Source organism: Heliangelus exortis, chromosome Z (genome assembly GCF_036169615.1).
Source record: "Heliangelus exortis chromosome Z, bHelExo1.hap1, whole genome shotgun sequence".
NCBI lineage: Eukaryota > Metazoa > Chordata > Aves > Apodiformes > Trochilidae > Heliangelus > Heliangelus exortis.
Genome location: NC_092454.1, coordinates 21,458,614 through 21,476,168, shown reverse-complemented (window position 1 = coordinate 21,476,168; position 17,555 = coordinate 21,458,614). Strand labels below are relative to the sequence as shown.

Below are 17,555 nucleotides of genomic sequence, written 5' to 3'. Positions count from 1 at the left end.
CCTCACATTAAAACCTAGGGAGGAGGACAATGAAAAGAAAAGCAAAGATAAAGAAAAATCATAGAATCATAGAATCATAGAATCCTAGGGGTTGGAAGGGACCTCGAAAGATCATCTAGTCCAACCCCCCCTGCCAGAGCAGGGCCCCCTAGAGTACATCGCCTAGGAACGTGAGAACCTTTAGACCATCTGCCTCCTCCACGTTTGCATAATCTGCCATCGGTTGCTCTGCCTGCACCGGCAATACCTCTGTCACCTTCTCCATCAATGAAAGGTGAGCAGCCAATTGAGAGAAGCAGCACGAGACTGCTTTAACGTACCCCTTAAGGGAAGTACCACTCGGCAGGAATCAAGGAGGATTAGGATTTGTGACAGTTCCCCTTAATACAAGTGATGTTAGAAGTTTTAAAAAGGATATGGGAAAGCTTGCCCAGACATTAGGAAAAAGCTGGAGAAATTAAAAGATTGGCCCGATAGGGGTTTGGAAGAGTTGTTGAGGGAGAGGCAGAGTACAATTTATTAGGCAGAGATTTGATAATGAAATTAAACATAAATATCCAAAGTGGTAGAGAAAAGTTACAAGTTAATTTATGTACTCTGACAGAAATGGATGAAGAAATAATTGATCCCTCACTATGATATACAGAGGGAGAGATTGGGAAGATAGATATGGATCCAATAGAAGTTCAGATAACGGATCCACATGACCCAATCGGGATTAAACAATATCCTATTTCAGTGGAGGGACAGAAAGGGTTAAAGCCTATTGTAGATAGGCTTTTAGAACAAGGGACTTAGGAACCTTGCATGTCCCCACATAATACACCAATTCTGCCTGTAAAGAAATCCAACGGAACATACCAGATGGTGCAGGATTTAAGGGCAGTAAATCAGAGGGTCATCATTAAATTCCCAGTGGCAGCAAATCCTTATATTTCATTAAGTCACATTTCTCCCAAATATATATATATTTGGTATAGTGTAATAGATTTAAAAGATGCACTTTGGGCTTGTTCTTTACATGAAAAGTCTAGAGATTATTTTGCTTTCAAGTGGGAGGATCCATCGACAGGGAGAAGGCAACAGTTAAGGTGAACGTGTTACCGCAGGGATTTACAGAATCACCTAATTTATTTGGGCAGGCTTTGGAGAAGCTGTTACAGGATTTTGAAATGTCCAAGAATATGAGGTTGTTACAATATGTGGATGATCTATTAATAGCTGGGGAAACTGAAAAAGAAACTCGGGAAGTTACTATCAGATTATTAAATTTCTTGGGGAAAAAGGGACTGAAAGTGTCAAAGTCAAAATTGCAATTTGTGGAGCAAGAAGTAAAGTATTTAGGACATTGGCTAAGCAAAGGTCAAAAGAAACTGGATCCTGGTAGGGTATCAGGAATACTTGCTCCAAGACCCCCAGAAACTAAAAAGGAAATTAGGCAATTACTGGGATTACTAGGATACTGCAGGCTGTGGATTGAGTGTTATAGTGAAAAGGTAAAATGATTGTATGAGAAGTTGACAAATGATGAAATTGGATGGTCGGAAAAAGATGATCAGAAATTAGAGGAAATAAAAAGAGCATTAATATAAGCCCCAGTATTGGGGAACCTGGGAAAAACATTTTTCTTATCTGTCAACATATCAAATGGGGTTATGGGGTGCTTATGGGGTGCTTACTCAAGATTGGGCAGAAATAAAAAAACCTGTAGGATACTGCTCAAAATTATTAGACACCATGAGTAGGGGAGTCTACCCCCTACACCAACAGCAGCATCCATCCAGGTGTGTTAGTCATCATCAGCATCATGATAGAATCATCATCATAGAATGGTTTGGGTTGGAAGAGATCTCAAAGATCATCTTGTTCCAACCCTGCTGCCATGGGTAGGAACACCTCCCCCTACATTAGGTTGTTCAAAGCCCTGTCCAACCTAGCCTCAAACACTTCCGGAGTGCTCCTCTGGGCAAACTGTGCCAATGTCTGACCACATTCACAAGAAATAATTTCATCCTAGTGTCTACCCTGAATCTTCCCTCTTTCAGTTTAAAACCATTCTTCCTCATCCTGTCATTCCATGCCCTTGTAAAAAGTCCCTCTCCAGCTGTCTTGCAGGCCCTTCGCAGGTACTGGAAGGGTTCTGTAAGGTCTCCCTTCACAGGGGAGGTTCTTCAGCTCTCTGATCATCTTCATGGCCCTCCTCTGGACTTGTTCCAAAAGCTCCCTGCCTTTCTTGTATTGTGGACTCCAGAACTGGACACAGTACTCAAGGTGGGGGTCACACAAAAGTGGATTATAGGGGGAGAATCACCTTTGCAAGCCAGTGGGCCATGCTTTTTTTGGTCAGCTCCAGATAGGGTTGGCTTTCTGGGATGCAAATGAGCATTTCCAGCTCATGTTGAGCTTCTCATCAACCAAAACCCCCAGGTTCTTAGCCTCAGGACTGTTCTCAACCCATTCTCTATCCACCTGTAATTGTGCTTGGGATTGCCTTGAGTTCTGTGCAGAACCTTGTTGAACTTCATGCAGTTTACACAGGCCCACCTCTCAAGCCTGTCCACGTCCCTCTGGATGGCATTCCTTTCCTACAGTGTGTTAACCACACAACACAGCTTGGTGTCTTTGGCAGACTTCCTGAGGTTGCACTCAATCCCACTGTCCATGTCACTGACAAAGTTGTTGAATAATAGCAGAGCAAATACCACCTCCTAAGGAATGCTGCTCATCACTGATCTCCACTTGGACATTCAGACATTGACTACAGCTCTGTGAGAGGTCCATCCGTCAAGGCCATTTGTCTCCAATTGAGAGGCAAAGATGTCATTCAGGACACTGTAAAATTCTTTGCACAAGGTCCAGGTATATTGTATCAGTGTTCGTCTTCCCTTATCTACCAATGCTGCAACCTTGCCATAGAAGGCCACCAAATTTGTGATGTATCATTTGCCCTTAGTGAAGCCATGTTGGCAGTCATGTAATAACCATCCAACATGCTTTCTCTCCACAGACAATTAGTCTTGATTTCATTCTTGTCATCTTTCTTAGTTTGAAAGAAGAATAGTTTTTATTTCAGTGGTAAGATCTGTGGGTTTTTTATTTGCCTATGATTTTAAGTGAACTTCAATACGGTCTTCAAGGAGGTAATAATGGTAAGATAGAGAAAAGAAAAGCAATGAAACAAGCAAGCAGGCAAGCAAGCAAGATGTCCATTTCTCTATGTTCCAAATTCACAGCTAAAATTATCCTACTGAAGTTACCTGCCATGAATATTCTTTCCAATTTAAGTCCTGAGGAATGTCCGTTTTCATTCTATATGTCTATGCAGATATGTGGCCTTTAAGTCTAGGCTGTCCTGTGCCAAACACAGTAGCTGTCTGCTCTTCTATGCCTGAAAACTGAGGGAAAATGTTTGCAGCATGGCTCAGGGGTAAGAGCCAGAACAGGCAGCTCCCTTCAACACTGAATAATTTCAGTTCCTGTTCAAGTGGTGGGAACATTTCCCAGCACAGCAGGTTGTGCCAGCAGCAAGTGTTTTGGCAAGTGCAGCCTGCCAGGCTCACTTGCTCTGTCGGGGATTCCCAATTGGCAACCAACTTTTTGCTATTGATACCCACAGAGATCACTGCAGAGCCTCTTAGAAGGGTGAGATACTTCCTTCTGGAATAGTTCAGGTCACAGTCAGCCAGCCTGAGCATCTCTGGTAAACTAGGTCTAATAGCCTCCATTCAAAGTGCCTTAAGGCACTGTAGTTTCTTCTTCTTCAGAGTCTACAGGTCTTTCCAGTAAGTCTAAAGCTATTTAAAAGCTTGAATGTAATACTCTGCATTCCTGAATTGGGAAAAAATGTGGGTTATATTTTGGTTAATTGTACATCTCTGTATCAGAGCTCAGTAATTCTGCTGTGATTTGAAGGGATTGTTAATATTAGCTATTTTTAGACTTTCTGAGCTCCGGGACTGCACTCTTCCATCCACCAGGATTTGCCAAATGCAGTCACCAAGAGAAAATCAGTCATAAATGTAGTTTGTCTATTCCCGGAGCTGGAGGCAGAATGCCACTCTGAAGACTTTGTGTCCGTGGACCACCATCCTTTAGATTTCCAGTAAGGTTTTGGCTACGTAAGAAGAATCTGTCTTTCATGGTGCAGAGTAGGCAGTTTCAAAGAAAGTGAGGGATCTTCCCTGAGTCTAAGATACTCAGTGTTGTTCACTGTGCCCCTGGACAGCTATAATGGGACAGATAGGTGCATGGGAAACATCATCTGCCCTATGCTTGTGGGTGACTCTCTGCATTGCTTGCCAGTACAGAAGCTGGAGACTTTATCTGAGGCCCACTGCTGAGATCTCTAGGAATCTTACTGTCTTCTTTCTGCCCTTCATCCAGAGCACCTTCTGTGCTATTTTGTGGTGCTGATACTCAGGAGGGGAGATGTATTCCCAGAAAGGCTGGTTGCTCTTTGCCTCTCCTTTTGTATCAAGATCCCTGGGGAGTTCCCCAAAGGAGCTGATCTCAGGGTCTTCAGTTGTGAACTGCTGGGTTTGCAATCCATGGCAGAGAAAAAAGCATGGAGGCAATGGATGTGCATTTGTTTGCACACACAGGAATGGGGTGGGAAAGGAATAAAATGCTATGGGATTAACCCTTTTTATTTTAGAGAAGAGATAGACCAACTTGCAATGAAAATGCTACCCATGTCTTACAGACAGAAAAATCATGAGTAGATTCAACCAGATACATGTACAAAAGAGATACTGGGCAATCTTTACCTTCTGTAATGTGAATGCTTGTTTAAGTTTCTTCCTCCACCCATCTTCGTCTCTTTGATTCTCTCAGCACCTGCTGTATTAAAAATATTATTACATCTCTGAAAAGTGATGAATTTAGACTGCCTCTTTGTCAATGACCTTTAGATTTAAGTCTGGTTCCCCAGTGACCCAAGCCCCACAGGTCAGTAGTTAAGTTGCCCATTGTCTGCACCTTCTTTCATCACACAGACTTCAAAGCACTGAAGTCCTATCTGCCTTGTTCACACTACTTTCACCATGGTCACTGCATATCATTCCCTAGAAGCAAAGAAATTTGTGGAAGAAAGTTAGGTACTGCAAGATAAATAACTAAATGCTTCATTAACTGTATGCCTCTGAAACACAGCAGTCCTGCAGCTTCTGCTTTTTGCTCAGACCAAGGTGCTAGGATGAATTTTAATGCCTTAAAGCAACTCTGTTTTACCATTTAATTTGGCTGACTCAGGAATCCTGTGAGCCTCTCTATGCTTTGCCTGTTGTACCCTTCTCCGCTCCGATTTAGACGCAGTAAAACTGGCAAGGCTGTTGAGTACATTCCTCACCATGAAGTCTTACTCAGTATGAGCAGCACTCCAGAAGAAAATTGGCAGATCTAGGATTCACTGTAGAATGGTCAGTGCTGTGTTTACATCAGCCACTGCTTTCATTCACTGAATTTCAGGCCAAATAAATATGTGGCAACATATTTATTTCCTTCCCTAACCAAAATTCCCAACTTCAATTACACTCCATATCCATGAAGGAGATACTGGGAAAGTGGACATGATGAGCAATGCATTAGGCATGTTCCTGGTGCTGCATGGGTTACTTTTAAGGACAGCGTATATTGCACCTCTCCTGGCATCAGTTCTCTTAGGTTCCATCATAGCTGAAGCACTTGTCTCCTAGCACCTAGTCTCTGGAAGAAAGTAATCCTCATTTGTCCTGAAATGTGGAGCTATATTCTTCTGATTCTGGTGGAAACTCCAAGTAAAGAAATGTCTCACTAGGATTTCTGCATCATAAAAGAATGGGAGGACCACTCACACCCTCTGTGCAGGTTAGAAGTACCATGTGTTGGAGGGAGCCATGACTCTTTTAACTTTGCATATGCTTTTTGTGTATCACAACATACCAAAGATGCTTCTAGATAACACCTTAGCTGGTCTTCCTTGCACTATTGACAGTCATATCCTCACCAAAAAGAAAACCTGAGAAAGGACAAAAAGGTGCTACTCATGCAACTCTATTTAACACTGTTAGGTAAAACCAGGAGACTCAGTAGGAGACTTAAGACTTGGAACATTTATGCTGAAGAGTTTGCTGCTGCTGCAGCAATGTAAGTGAGCTCCAAATGGTGCATCTCCATGCTGTAAGTCCCCATTATCCACAGGAAAGTATTGTGTTAACATGGCTATACGGTGTCAACTTCCAGGGGACTTAGTGACATCATTCTGAGAGTACTAATTTGGCATTACCTGCTGTGAGCAGAGGGTCCTCTCCAAGGTGGCATTTACTTGCTTAGTATAGCAACATATTTTGAGCCTCACATTTACTTATTTAATGATTTTTTTAGAAGTCCCTCTAGCTGTATCATAGAACAGTGTCAGGGTGTGAGACATCCAGTTAAGAGTGAAACTGAAATTGGCCTCATGTCCCAGTGATTTTCCGTCTTTTCCTCCCAACTTCTCCATGTGTCATCCTAAAGCTTCTTCTTGTCCTAGCCCCACAGTCAGCTGGGGATTAGATTGTTCCCACCAGGTGTTAGCCAGAAAGAGCAGCTTTATGTTCTAAGTTCTCTTCAACTTTTTATGTGAGCCAGGACTCCAGTCCAGTATGTATGTTGTGCCTGGAGATGTCAACATCTCCAAATCATGACAGACTAAATTAATACCTTAAGGTGACTTCTTCTTATAAAAAGGAGTAGTTTAAAATATTTTTTAATTGTGAACATTTGGAGGATAAATACAACAGTGTTGCACAATGGAGTTTTATTTATCTGTCTTTTTCAAGAGCTGGTCAAAATCTTCATAGCATGTAGGTTGACATATAATTACACAAAGAAGTTTAAAGAGTCATAATAATAAGCAAAAGTTTTATGTCATTCTTCATCATCTGATAATGTTCTTTCTAGCATTAAGACTCCTGTGCAAGTGCTGAACAGTAGAACAGTCCCATACTGGGAATTTCATTATAATGTTTTTGGTATCCTCTACCAAGTGGTATGCACATGTAAAATGAAATTTTGGAGAAGTTCAAAATGAAAAAATTATTTTTTAAAATAATTTATTTGGAATATATTAGATTAAATAACATATAGCACACAGTGGGGTAAGTTACACCATCTTTGTTCATGATCATAGAGATAAGAAATCCACAAAACACAAAGAAAAAAACCTTATCCCCCAAAATTAGAATCTTTGGTAGATATATCTAGTCAAGTCCATGCTGAACATGAAAGTAGGGAGCTCCTAAATGAAAAGGAGAACAAAGAAAGCACTGATATGAACCCAAATAATAACAAGAAGGGAAGTTTTTAGGAAAGGAAATATAACAAGCACATTACGTTACGAAATTGCCAGGTATTCTTTCTCCTTCCCTGGACAGTAACTCTGCTCAAGAGATGTTCCAGCTTGCCTTGATGCCCTGTGTTTCCTGGGATAGCAAGTGGCTGATTGCTACCAATTAGCACCACCACACCACAACTTTCAGAAAGTCAACATAAAGTGAGGAGAAGGACTTGGCTCATCATGCTTAAGCTGCTGTGTAGAAGAGGCTGTGACTCCAGTCCATAATATTAAAGTGAGTAAAGGCAAGGAGAATGCAGTACTGATTTCACAGACCATGAAAACACTCTCTATGAGTTTCCACTCATCTCCTTTTCAGTCCAGTCCTCAGTCCTGACAGCTCAGAAATGCAAGGATAAGCAAACTGAAAATCAGTACTGTTCAGAAAAAAAAACCCAACAAAAAACCAAACACAACCTCATGAACTCTTTCAGCTTGTTTGTTTGTCTGTTTGTTTTGGTTTGGTTTTTGGTCAAAATCTGTACCCCAGCATGCCTGTACTCTACAGCACCAGCCCAAGACAGAGGGAGTTGTATTCCTGTCAGACCTTTGTCTGTCAATACACAGAACAGTCGAACACATGCTTAGCAAGAGCCAGCCATGGCTTCTTTGGTGCATTTGGTGGTTGGTGAAGCTTTAAAAGGCAGCCCAGCTTGGGGTGACAAATTCTCTCATGCAGAAAAGCCATTCCTGTTATGTGCACACATTCTGTCTGTGTCTCCTGAACACAGCTCATTGCATCACATCCTGCTTATCACATAAACACTGCAACGTAGTGGCTGGTGTTCCCTATGGGGAACTGATCCACTGAAATAAATGGAAGACATTTACACCGATTTCTTTGGTTTTGCTCTAGCAGCCCATTTAGGGTAGTGTCCAGATGGAGGAACCTCAGCTACGGTATGTAAAAGCAGGGAGTTTAAAGACAGTCACCTGTGTATACAGACAGAATGCCCCTAAGCTTATCCATGGTCCCAGTACCCATCCTGGGTCAGACATTATCTCAGCTTCACACAACCCTGCATCACAGCACCAGCATCTTACTGGTGACAGCAAGGATGAGCACAGCACACTACTGCCTCCACAGCAGCAAAGCAAGGCTGGGACAGTGACTGGATCCCCAGGATCCAATCCCCCAAGGGGCACTGGAGTGCACCAGTGGCGCCTGCCCAGCACCTTCTGGCAGGCCCTGACGTGCTCCAGCTGCTGCTGCACCCTGGCACAGGTAGGTTTCCATGGAGGTTTACACAGTGCTTCACTGACACCTTTCTCCTGTGACCTCTTCCCCAAAACAGGACCTCCCCCATGGCTACAGCTACTGAAGAGCAAAGATATTCAGCCACCAACCTGTTTGACTGGCTATTAAGGCACCTGCAGCTTATCTGACTGGTTTCCTTCACATGCACACTATCACTGCTACAGAGGAGGTTCACTCTGACTATTTAGCTCACTGAAACTCACCTATGAGTGTTCTAAAATGAGAGACAAATAAAAAATAACAAACCAAAGAGTAATGTTGTCATATGCTCTGCAGCTCAGGATTCCATTGTCTAGGTTTTGTAACCAAGATCACTGTTTCTGGGGTTAAATATGCAGTTGTTTTGCCTTCAGGCAGCAGTATTATATTGCTAGACTTACAACTAGAGCAGAATATTGCAGCTAAAATTGAAATTATGCCATGAAAGCTCCTTATTTCTGTGTCCTTTATGTGAACTTAGTTCATTGTAACATGAAACCCACACCTCAATGATTGTGTTACCTGTTTGAAACCCCTCTCCCTCTGAGCATGTGTATTTTAGTAAGCAGGTACTGTAATTTTAAATGAAAGTGAGAAATAAAATCAACATGTCGATACTGTGGTACAGTGCTAACCAATAGTTGAGAATAGAGGTGTGTGTTTACATGTTCAAAATAAATATGATGTGTTTGTAATTGAGGTATGCTGGCCACTTCAGATGCCAACCACCCTTTTCTGCGTAGAACTGTAATAAATACAAATATCTTGACTCCGTGTGTTGATCAGCTCTTTGCACACCAAGTAAAGAATCCATTTTATTTTAAATTTACATATTTGCTTTAACCTGATGTTTAATCTTGTTTAATAGGGTTTTGTTCTGACACTAGGAATCCCTCCAGTCTGATGGAGAAAGATGTAGCCAGGATTAAGGCCTAGGACTTGTATGCTCAAAGAAATTAATCAGGCTGGAACTAAGATTCACAGGTTCAAGAATGAGACCAATTAGCCCTTGGAACTGCTGGTGAACTGTGGTAACTATCATAACTGTCAGACTTTTTCACTAATGAGGCTAGACGTCAGTCTTGGACAAATTTTGTGGTGTAGTCATCATTGTTGAGCTCAGTAGTGTTTCCTAGAAATAGCACGGGAGAATACCCTGTTCCCTTCCAGGAACACTGGATGAAATTCTGTGGCCTGATTTGTTGGACTCTGCTGTGACAGCAGTATGTCCTTCTAAGTTCCCAGGGGCTGCAAGTTTTTTACTTGGTCTTCCAGGTTGTTGGGTGACCCAAGATTTCCTTTCCTATTAAATAAAAACATATACCAAACAATCCAGTAATAAATATAAATAAATAATTGAAATACATAGGGGAAGAACACACAGATAATGCAAAAAGAGGGACAATATCAAACTAACACCAAGACTGCATGTCTCGTTGCCCTCTAGGGAGATGATGTCTCTGACCAACACTCTACTATATTGCTGCTCATTTCAGGAGTGGTGACACTGCAATTTTCAATCAGAGTCAGCTCCTCCATGCTTTGCAGACATGGGGCTTGCTGGAAGAACCCCAGAATGCTGCCATGTGCTGCCACTGCTGTCTGCTGCAGGCCTGGCTCTCCCAAGACCTTGACAAGGAAGTTGATGTATCTCATGGCTAACCTCAGTGTCTCATTCTTGCTCAGTTTTTTGTCTGGCGGGTGGGTGGGAATAAGTTTCCGCAGCTTGGCAAAGGCACTGTTGACATTTTGCTGCCTCCATCGCTCCCTGGTGTTGGTGATCTTCCTTGTCATCCTGAGGAGTTGCAAAGGAAAGGAGATGGTGAGTGAATGCTACACACCCCTGGCTTTCACACAGGCTGCTGCTCTGGGGGCACTGTAACCTCTTGATCAGTAGCAAGCACACTGTGGTGGTGCAAGGCATTCCTAGTTTTTGTCCTCTGTGGCAGATACCCTTGTACTGCATGTCCTGCACAGATTCATACTAATCCTTAGAATTAATTCCCATCCATAGCCACAATCATAAGCATTGCAGTTGCAATCAGATACCGGTTGAATAAGGACTTCACAATGAAGTAAATGGAGTTTGATTTACATATACAACTATTTGGTGCTGCTACTAGCCCAGCACCTCCAGACTCCTGAGAATTCCCCAGCAGCAGAATTTACCATAGCCAATGTTTTAGTCATACCATCAGGTTGTATGAGAGACACTCAGGCACATTTTTGGAGGGAAGGCAAGCAAGCCAAGGACAGAACACATCCATGCTTTCTCAGACCTAGTTCACACCTTCTTGGGCTGATCCCAATCTTGATGACTCATGGCTGGACATAAGACAGGTGGACTTCTATCATAGGCCTTAAGTGAGCAGACACCTGGCACTGTGCAGCCATGTGATTATGGTTATTTCAGGAGACTTCTCCAGAAAAACAATAGTCTGGTTCCCTGCCCAGCCCACACTGTTTACTGCTAGTGAAAGAGACTCTTCATCTGATCCATCAGTCCTCTGCGTTAGCCCCTGAGACCTGCCAAGACTAAGCAACTGGTGGCATGAATACAGGCTGCAGAGGGAAAGTGCAGCTCCAACAAAGCATACAGGCATTCCAGCCAAAATGTCTACATAGATGTTTTCTGTCTGCCCTGCCTCACAGAGCTGAGAGCAGAGGGAACTCAATGCCCACAGCAGACCTGATAATGGAAGAGTGCTTTGAAAGGGGTAAGCAGTAATTTTAAATGTTGTTTACCAGAAAGGTCTTCAAAAGGTCCTAGCATTGCCATAACCCCTGTCCCACCACCACTGGAATGAGTCTTCCCCTCTCGCCAACAGCCTCGCAGAAGTCACTCACTTCTCCATTTCTGAAGCTCCTCCTTATGCCAGTGGCATACAGATAGCTGGAGCAGAGAAAAACTCTCAGCAGCCAAGAGATTAAAAGACAAATGTTTTCACTTACCCTCTTATGCATGTGAAAACCTCAGATTTTTAATATTTGTTGGCAAGCACATCCTGGGGAGCAGGAGTGATAATACTTTTCTCCCCCAGAAAGAGAAAAGCTTGAGATGAAAGCCCATCTGTGATCCTGTGTCCATGTGAAGCAGCCTCATACCATGCAAGGCACTTGGGGTTCAACAAAGTATATGGCAACAGTCCAGCTCAATAAAGAAATCCCACTGAGACTCAGACGTTAATTGGGATGCCCTGGCAGGGAGACAAGAAGTACATGGCCGATGACAAAGTTCCCTCCCAGCTCCTTCAAGTCCCAGTCGAACACTGATTACAAGTCACCAGGGAAACACAATTACAGCCTTGTAAATTATTTCAGAGCTGTGTTCAGAGACCTCAGTCAGAGATGGAGATAACACAGATGCACTTATGTATATACTATATATGGCTACACTCATGGTGCTTATACCTCACAGACTCCTTTTGGATAGCATTTACAGAGCTAACACATTTCTATTTTGGTAGAAATCTGAAGTTACTGTCAGACCTAGCTGTCTACTCTGCCTTGAGGGGGTGAGAAAGTTGTCTTATCAAAATGTCCTTGCTTCATGAGAAGCTAATTTAAAAAACAAACCATCATATTTCATATTGCTGAAGGTTTTTCATTTTTTTTTGTAGACTTACATTGAAACCCATTGCTTGATCTGAATGACACTCGCATCTCTTTTTAAAATTTATTATTCTTCTACAGCATGTATTATGAATAGAATATGACTTTATAACATAGGGAAAATTATTTGGGCTTCCTTGTTTCTTCTAATGGGTCAGGTGTGTTTTCCCAGGTCTTTCAGTGTCTGCACTGTAATTCTGCTACACGGGTCTGCATTTGCTGGATGCCTGTTTACAGCTCAGCTACAAATACCAGCAGAGGGTCTGCTCCTTCTGCTGCCGACAGTCCCAGCACAGCACGTCAGGAAAGCAGTTTAGCGTACAGCTCTGGTGCTGTGAACTTGTCACCTCGTCCTGCTAGCAGTATGTTTGGTGGGAAAATAACCCCAGACTGCTCCTTCATACCATGCTTTCTCTTTCTCTCTTCTGTTGCCTTTGAAAAGGACAATAGTGCATTTGTGGTCACAAGCCTTGTCAGCAAACAGATGCCTTTGTGAAACCAGATCCCGCTTTACACTTCAAAAGTCTGTGCTTGTATGTCTGGCATCTATTCAAGATCAGCAAACAACAGCTCTTCCCCTCTCCCAGTACTTCCTCTTGTTCTCAGCTTATTGCAGGTGTGATCCACCTCTGTACATCTCACCACCTTAAATTCCTCTCTGTCACATCTTTACTGGTGCAGGTTTCCTCTTGCTGTGGTCAGAATTTGAGCTGGAAATGTGAGAAAAATGATCCTCTTCCAATGCTGCATTAATAGTGAAGTTTTGGCACAGCATCTTTTCTCATACTGTCACCAGCACACCCCTCAAGTTCTCCGTAGCCACAGCACCTTCAAATTACAATGCAGCAAGTTTACCACCAAGGGATCTGACTTTCATCCCTGTTGTCTCATTCCCTTCCTCCTCTCCCCTTCTCTCCAGCACTCCTCACCAAGCTTGGTTTTCAATGATGGTCCTCGCAGCTTCAGGTCTTAGCTAATGTTGCACATCTGAGCAGTGTATTTATCTTTCTCTTTTGTGCTCTATAAAATATGCATTCTCAAGTGGCTGTGTATCCCAGCTTGTATCCCACTGGTCTATTTTAAATCTGCAAGCCTTGGCTCTCTGTTTCTTGTTCACATCCCCTAACTTCAGGTGAACAGACCCACATTTAGCTGACCATAAATCAAAACAAAACAAGAACCAAACCAACCAACCAACCAAAACTTGGAAGGCAACACCTTAAATTTAAAAGGATTAATTCTGGTCTCAGGAATGTAGATCTGGAAGGTTCCACCATTTTGACTGAAGGAATTATTCCAAAGGGCAAAATGTTGCCACTGAGGATAGGATTTAACTTAGAACAAGAAGACACATCCAAAACCAAGAAGAAGTGCAGTTTCCTGAGCTAAGACCCATATCTGCAACATGTAAAGAGAATTGTGCAAAGAAATAACTCCAGCCCAGCAGGGAATCTGTTCCAACAGCCAAAAAGAGAAAAAACAAAACACCACCATACAGATAAATAAAACTCTTTCCACACCTCTGCTTACCTCCTTGAAAAATATAAAAATAGAAGGAGAAAAAATACTGTCTGTGGTTAATGCAGCTGCAAGTATCACCAGACAAAAGACTGAACAATACAAAAGATGAAGATCTCTCCCGCAGCAGCAGTTCTCACAGACTCTCTATGCAAAAGCCACTCTGGCACTTCAGGCAGCAGCAGATGAGCAGCTTAGGCACAAAACACCATCTCTGCTAGAGCATTCCCCAACAAATGGCCCTGGAGGCTGTGGTTAATGTCTGAGGGCTGGCAGGGAATCCTCCAGGAGCCCAGCACTCAGTCATAATTAGCAGGCTGCTATTAAATAAAGATCTTGGATGAGAAAGTTCCTCCCTCAAGGTCTACTTTTGACCTCGCTGAAGTTAAATCCATGTTGAAACTGGCCACTGGAGACCTATTCCTGCAAATCTTAATCAGGCAGCAGATGCCTGCTGCCAGCAAGAATTGGAGTGCTTCTAGTAAACCCGCAGTGTCACCCTTGTTACTCCACGGAGGAAACCCAAAGTGTGCTAAAATTGGTTATTTAACACATTGCACTGGATTTTGTGAAGTCCCTTCAGCCCTTAAGTAAACGGCAACAGAAGAACAGATGGTGTCTGGTGTAACAGGCAGGTGCCTGTGAGCCTGAACTACCAAAGGGAGGTACATTTCGCCAGCTATCACTCCTTGCTGCTATGCTTTGTTTGCTCTGCATCAGTGATCTGGAGGAGAAAGAGGAAGCTCATTGTTTCCCTCTTCATTTTCATGTGAGCCCTGGAGTATAGGACTCAGCTCTATGCAGATGGTAAAATTGAGCATGCCTGTCACAAGACATTACACTGCCTATCCATAACAGGTGACTTTTATTTTTCCTCGCCCCTTAGAAGCAGTAAGCTCAAGTTCTTCGCAGATGATCCATGCTCAGTTTGCAGCACATTTGCTCCAATTGCAAGTGCATGCTTTGGGTTGGGAGGGGAAGGAAGAGAGAACAATGCATCACATCTTGTCAGCTTGCAAGAGGAGTAGCACACCTCTGGGTACAAGCTTTTCCCTCACAGATTTCCTCAGCCCACCCTCTCCATCATGGCCTTCTAATATCCAGGCTCTTTACCCCTCTAGAAGTGCCCCCTGCCTGAAATTCTGCAAGTAGACTGGTGGACAAGGACACAGAGAGCACAGTGCAGTGAGCTGAAAGCTGGGCTGTCGATCAGAGAATTCAACTTCTGTCCTCATTTCTGGTTCTCCTTTGCCTCAGGCAAATCCCTTTTTTCTTCACTGTGTCTCTGTAGCCCCCCTGCTTGTAATGATTTTGTATTAGCTGCAAGGTTTATGGAAAGGAAAGAATTTTTGAGACTATGTGATAGAGAAGCTGCTAGTATACAGCAGCCTAGCCTTGCTCAGCATTGGTAGGTGCTATGTTAGTGTAATGAAAGAGAAGAACTTCCCTTGGCTCTGGCAAGGTATTTTCTAACACTAGAAGTGAACTTCATTTTATTTCAAATAATATGTGGGAAGAGGAGCTATTTCAAGAGTAAACAAGGGCCCATTTCACTACCTCACACCTCTGTTGGGAGCGCTACCTGACAATCGTACTACCACACAAAGTGGAGCAGAGCAGCAAAAACACTTTAAAAACCAGTCAGTGGGGGCAGGGTGATTTTCCTTGTTTAGGGTCTGTATATCTTGGACAAAATGGACATCATTCTGGGAGCTCTTCTGTCTCAGGACAGCATTTACAGAAATTGTCACAGCTACACTGTACTCTAGCTAAACCTTGATAACAAGGAAATATCTGGGAAGTTCAAAAGCAACTGTGTGAAAGCCTCAAGAGGAAGTCAGCCTTCATGTTTGGGGATCTAGTCTATGTATGATTATGGTATTAAAAGGCAAATTTTTTGCTTAACCCAGTGTTGCCCCTGGGTCAGATCCAATGATCTTGAAGGTCTTTCCCAACCAAGGTAATTCTGCAGTTCTGTGTGATAATCAGGTTGCCCTCCTAGAGGATGCAGATCTTCAGTGGGGGATAGACCGCACTGCTTTCTGAGAAATCTGCCTAGCCTGCAGAATTCATAAGATAGACACCCTGGCATTGTGTTCTTAAAAGCTGCTTCAGGGAAGATAGGTCTGTAAAGCAGTGGGCTGCCACCCAGCAGGACTGGGAGACCACAAAATGTGGAGTTAAGAACTTACCAATAAGGATGAAGAGGTTTACTCTGCACATGGGAGTGGTTTTGTATTTGGGTTTTTTATTTGTTTTTTTCCCCCTATGATTCTATCCTTATCAATTCATGTTATGTTGCTTTGCAGAAAAGCTGAATTATACCATGTCTTGCCTGAAAACTCCCTCATGGGCTGCAACAGCTTTTGTTGAAAAGAAGCCTAGTGTATTGGCATGGACATGACAGCTTGCAAAGCTGAGGAAGGAACACTCTGCCAGGAGGTTTAGCCTTTATTCACTAATTTTGCACTTGTATTATTTTCTGTTCTGGAAGATCTGAGAGTCTTTTTTGGAAAAGTGTTTCTCTGTCCTCCTACTCCCTTCTCTAGCACGGCCTGCTTGTGTCAAAATCTGAACTACAGTTCCAGAGGGTTTCCTTTAGTAACAGTCTCTGCTGAATAAAATCCACCAATACATACAGACACCATCCCTGTGCCTCCGGTTTAAGGCGGAGAAGAAAAAACACTTGGTGGCCTTTCAGGAGTTCTTCAGAGACTTATTTTTCCAGACCCAGTGTACAAAACCCTGTTCCACATACATACTTGCTTGTACCTTGTTACAGCACTCATTCCTGAATGCCTTCTCTGCACCTGCCCCTACGAGGCAGTAAGGTAGCTGTTAACAGCAAAAACATGTCCGCTTGCTTTAACTTCCTTACCTTGCCTGCATATGAAGGAAAGTCCACCTCCTCCTTAGTGAAAGTCTTACCATAAAGAAGGAAGAGCTACCAGATGCTGCATGTATTACAGCTCATCCAAGACTGTTCTGCAGCCACTCAAGATGTTACAGGAGTTATTAGGAGCAGAGACAGGAAAATCCAGTCCTGTAAGGGACATCTGCATCAGGAGGAGCATAGATCTTTCATTGTGTTATGTTTGTATGTGACCTCCAGAGAGTGTTTGCTTTTGTATTTTGTTCACATCTGCTGTGAGGCTGATAGCAAACCTCACTGTGATTTCAGCAAAACCAAGACTGGAAGTTTGAGAGCATCATGACAGAAACATTCAGTGCCCTGTCTTCCTATGAAATACAAGTTAAAACCAGTCTACTGACCACCATAATATCACCACAGGAATAACTTTATCTGCTGTTCATAAGACTAGAGGTCACCATAAGCTCTAGATGTTCATAAGACTAGAGGTAACCACCACACATCAATGCTTAACTTCCAAAAGTATGATAGAAACTGCTGCAAGAACAGGACCTGGACACTTTTTGCCCCTAAATGTCATGCTGGCAGCCTCCAGGGGCTATGCCTGGTAAAAAGATTAGCATGGAGATCATCCCTGCCTTGACCAAACTCTCATGGGCACATGCACTTAGCACTGAAACCTTCTTGCTGGCATGTTGGCTCTATGGACACTTAATTTCTTCAGTCAGGTGCTAACGTCACAGCTACTTCAAGCAATATAAAGAAGCCATAAGACGAAGCTGCATTTATTTTTGTTATTTTTGTGAAATGATACAGACCATATGGTGGAAAAAGGTTATAAAAATCGTATGTCATCCTGTACTGTTATATCGATAACCAAGAAGGAGAGAATCAGCTGTCTCAGAAAAATGCTTGGTTTATCATTTATTAACTTTCTACAGAAAATACATGTTCATGCAGGAGGC

General features: G+C 42.9%; 1 protein-coding gene across 1 annotated transcript; it reads right to left on the bottom strand.

The window, feature by feature from the left end:
- Nucleotides 1-7,816: 7,816 nt before the first annotated feature.
- On the bottom strand, nt 7,817-10,414 carry TAL2 (TAL bHLH transcription factor 2). The gene has a single exon (XM_071730594.1). It carries the CDS (start codon nt 10,380-10,382, stop codon nt 10,032-10,034), a length of 351 nt encoding a protein of 116 aa, XP_071586695.1. The 5' UTR covers nt 10,383-10,414; the 3' UTR covers nt 7,817-10,031.
- Between the last annotated feature and the right edge of the window lie 7,141 nt (nt 10,415-17,555).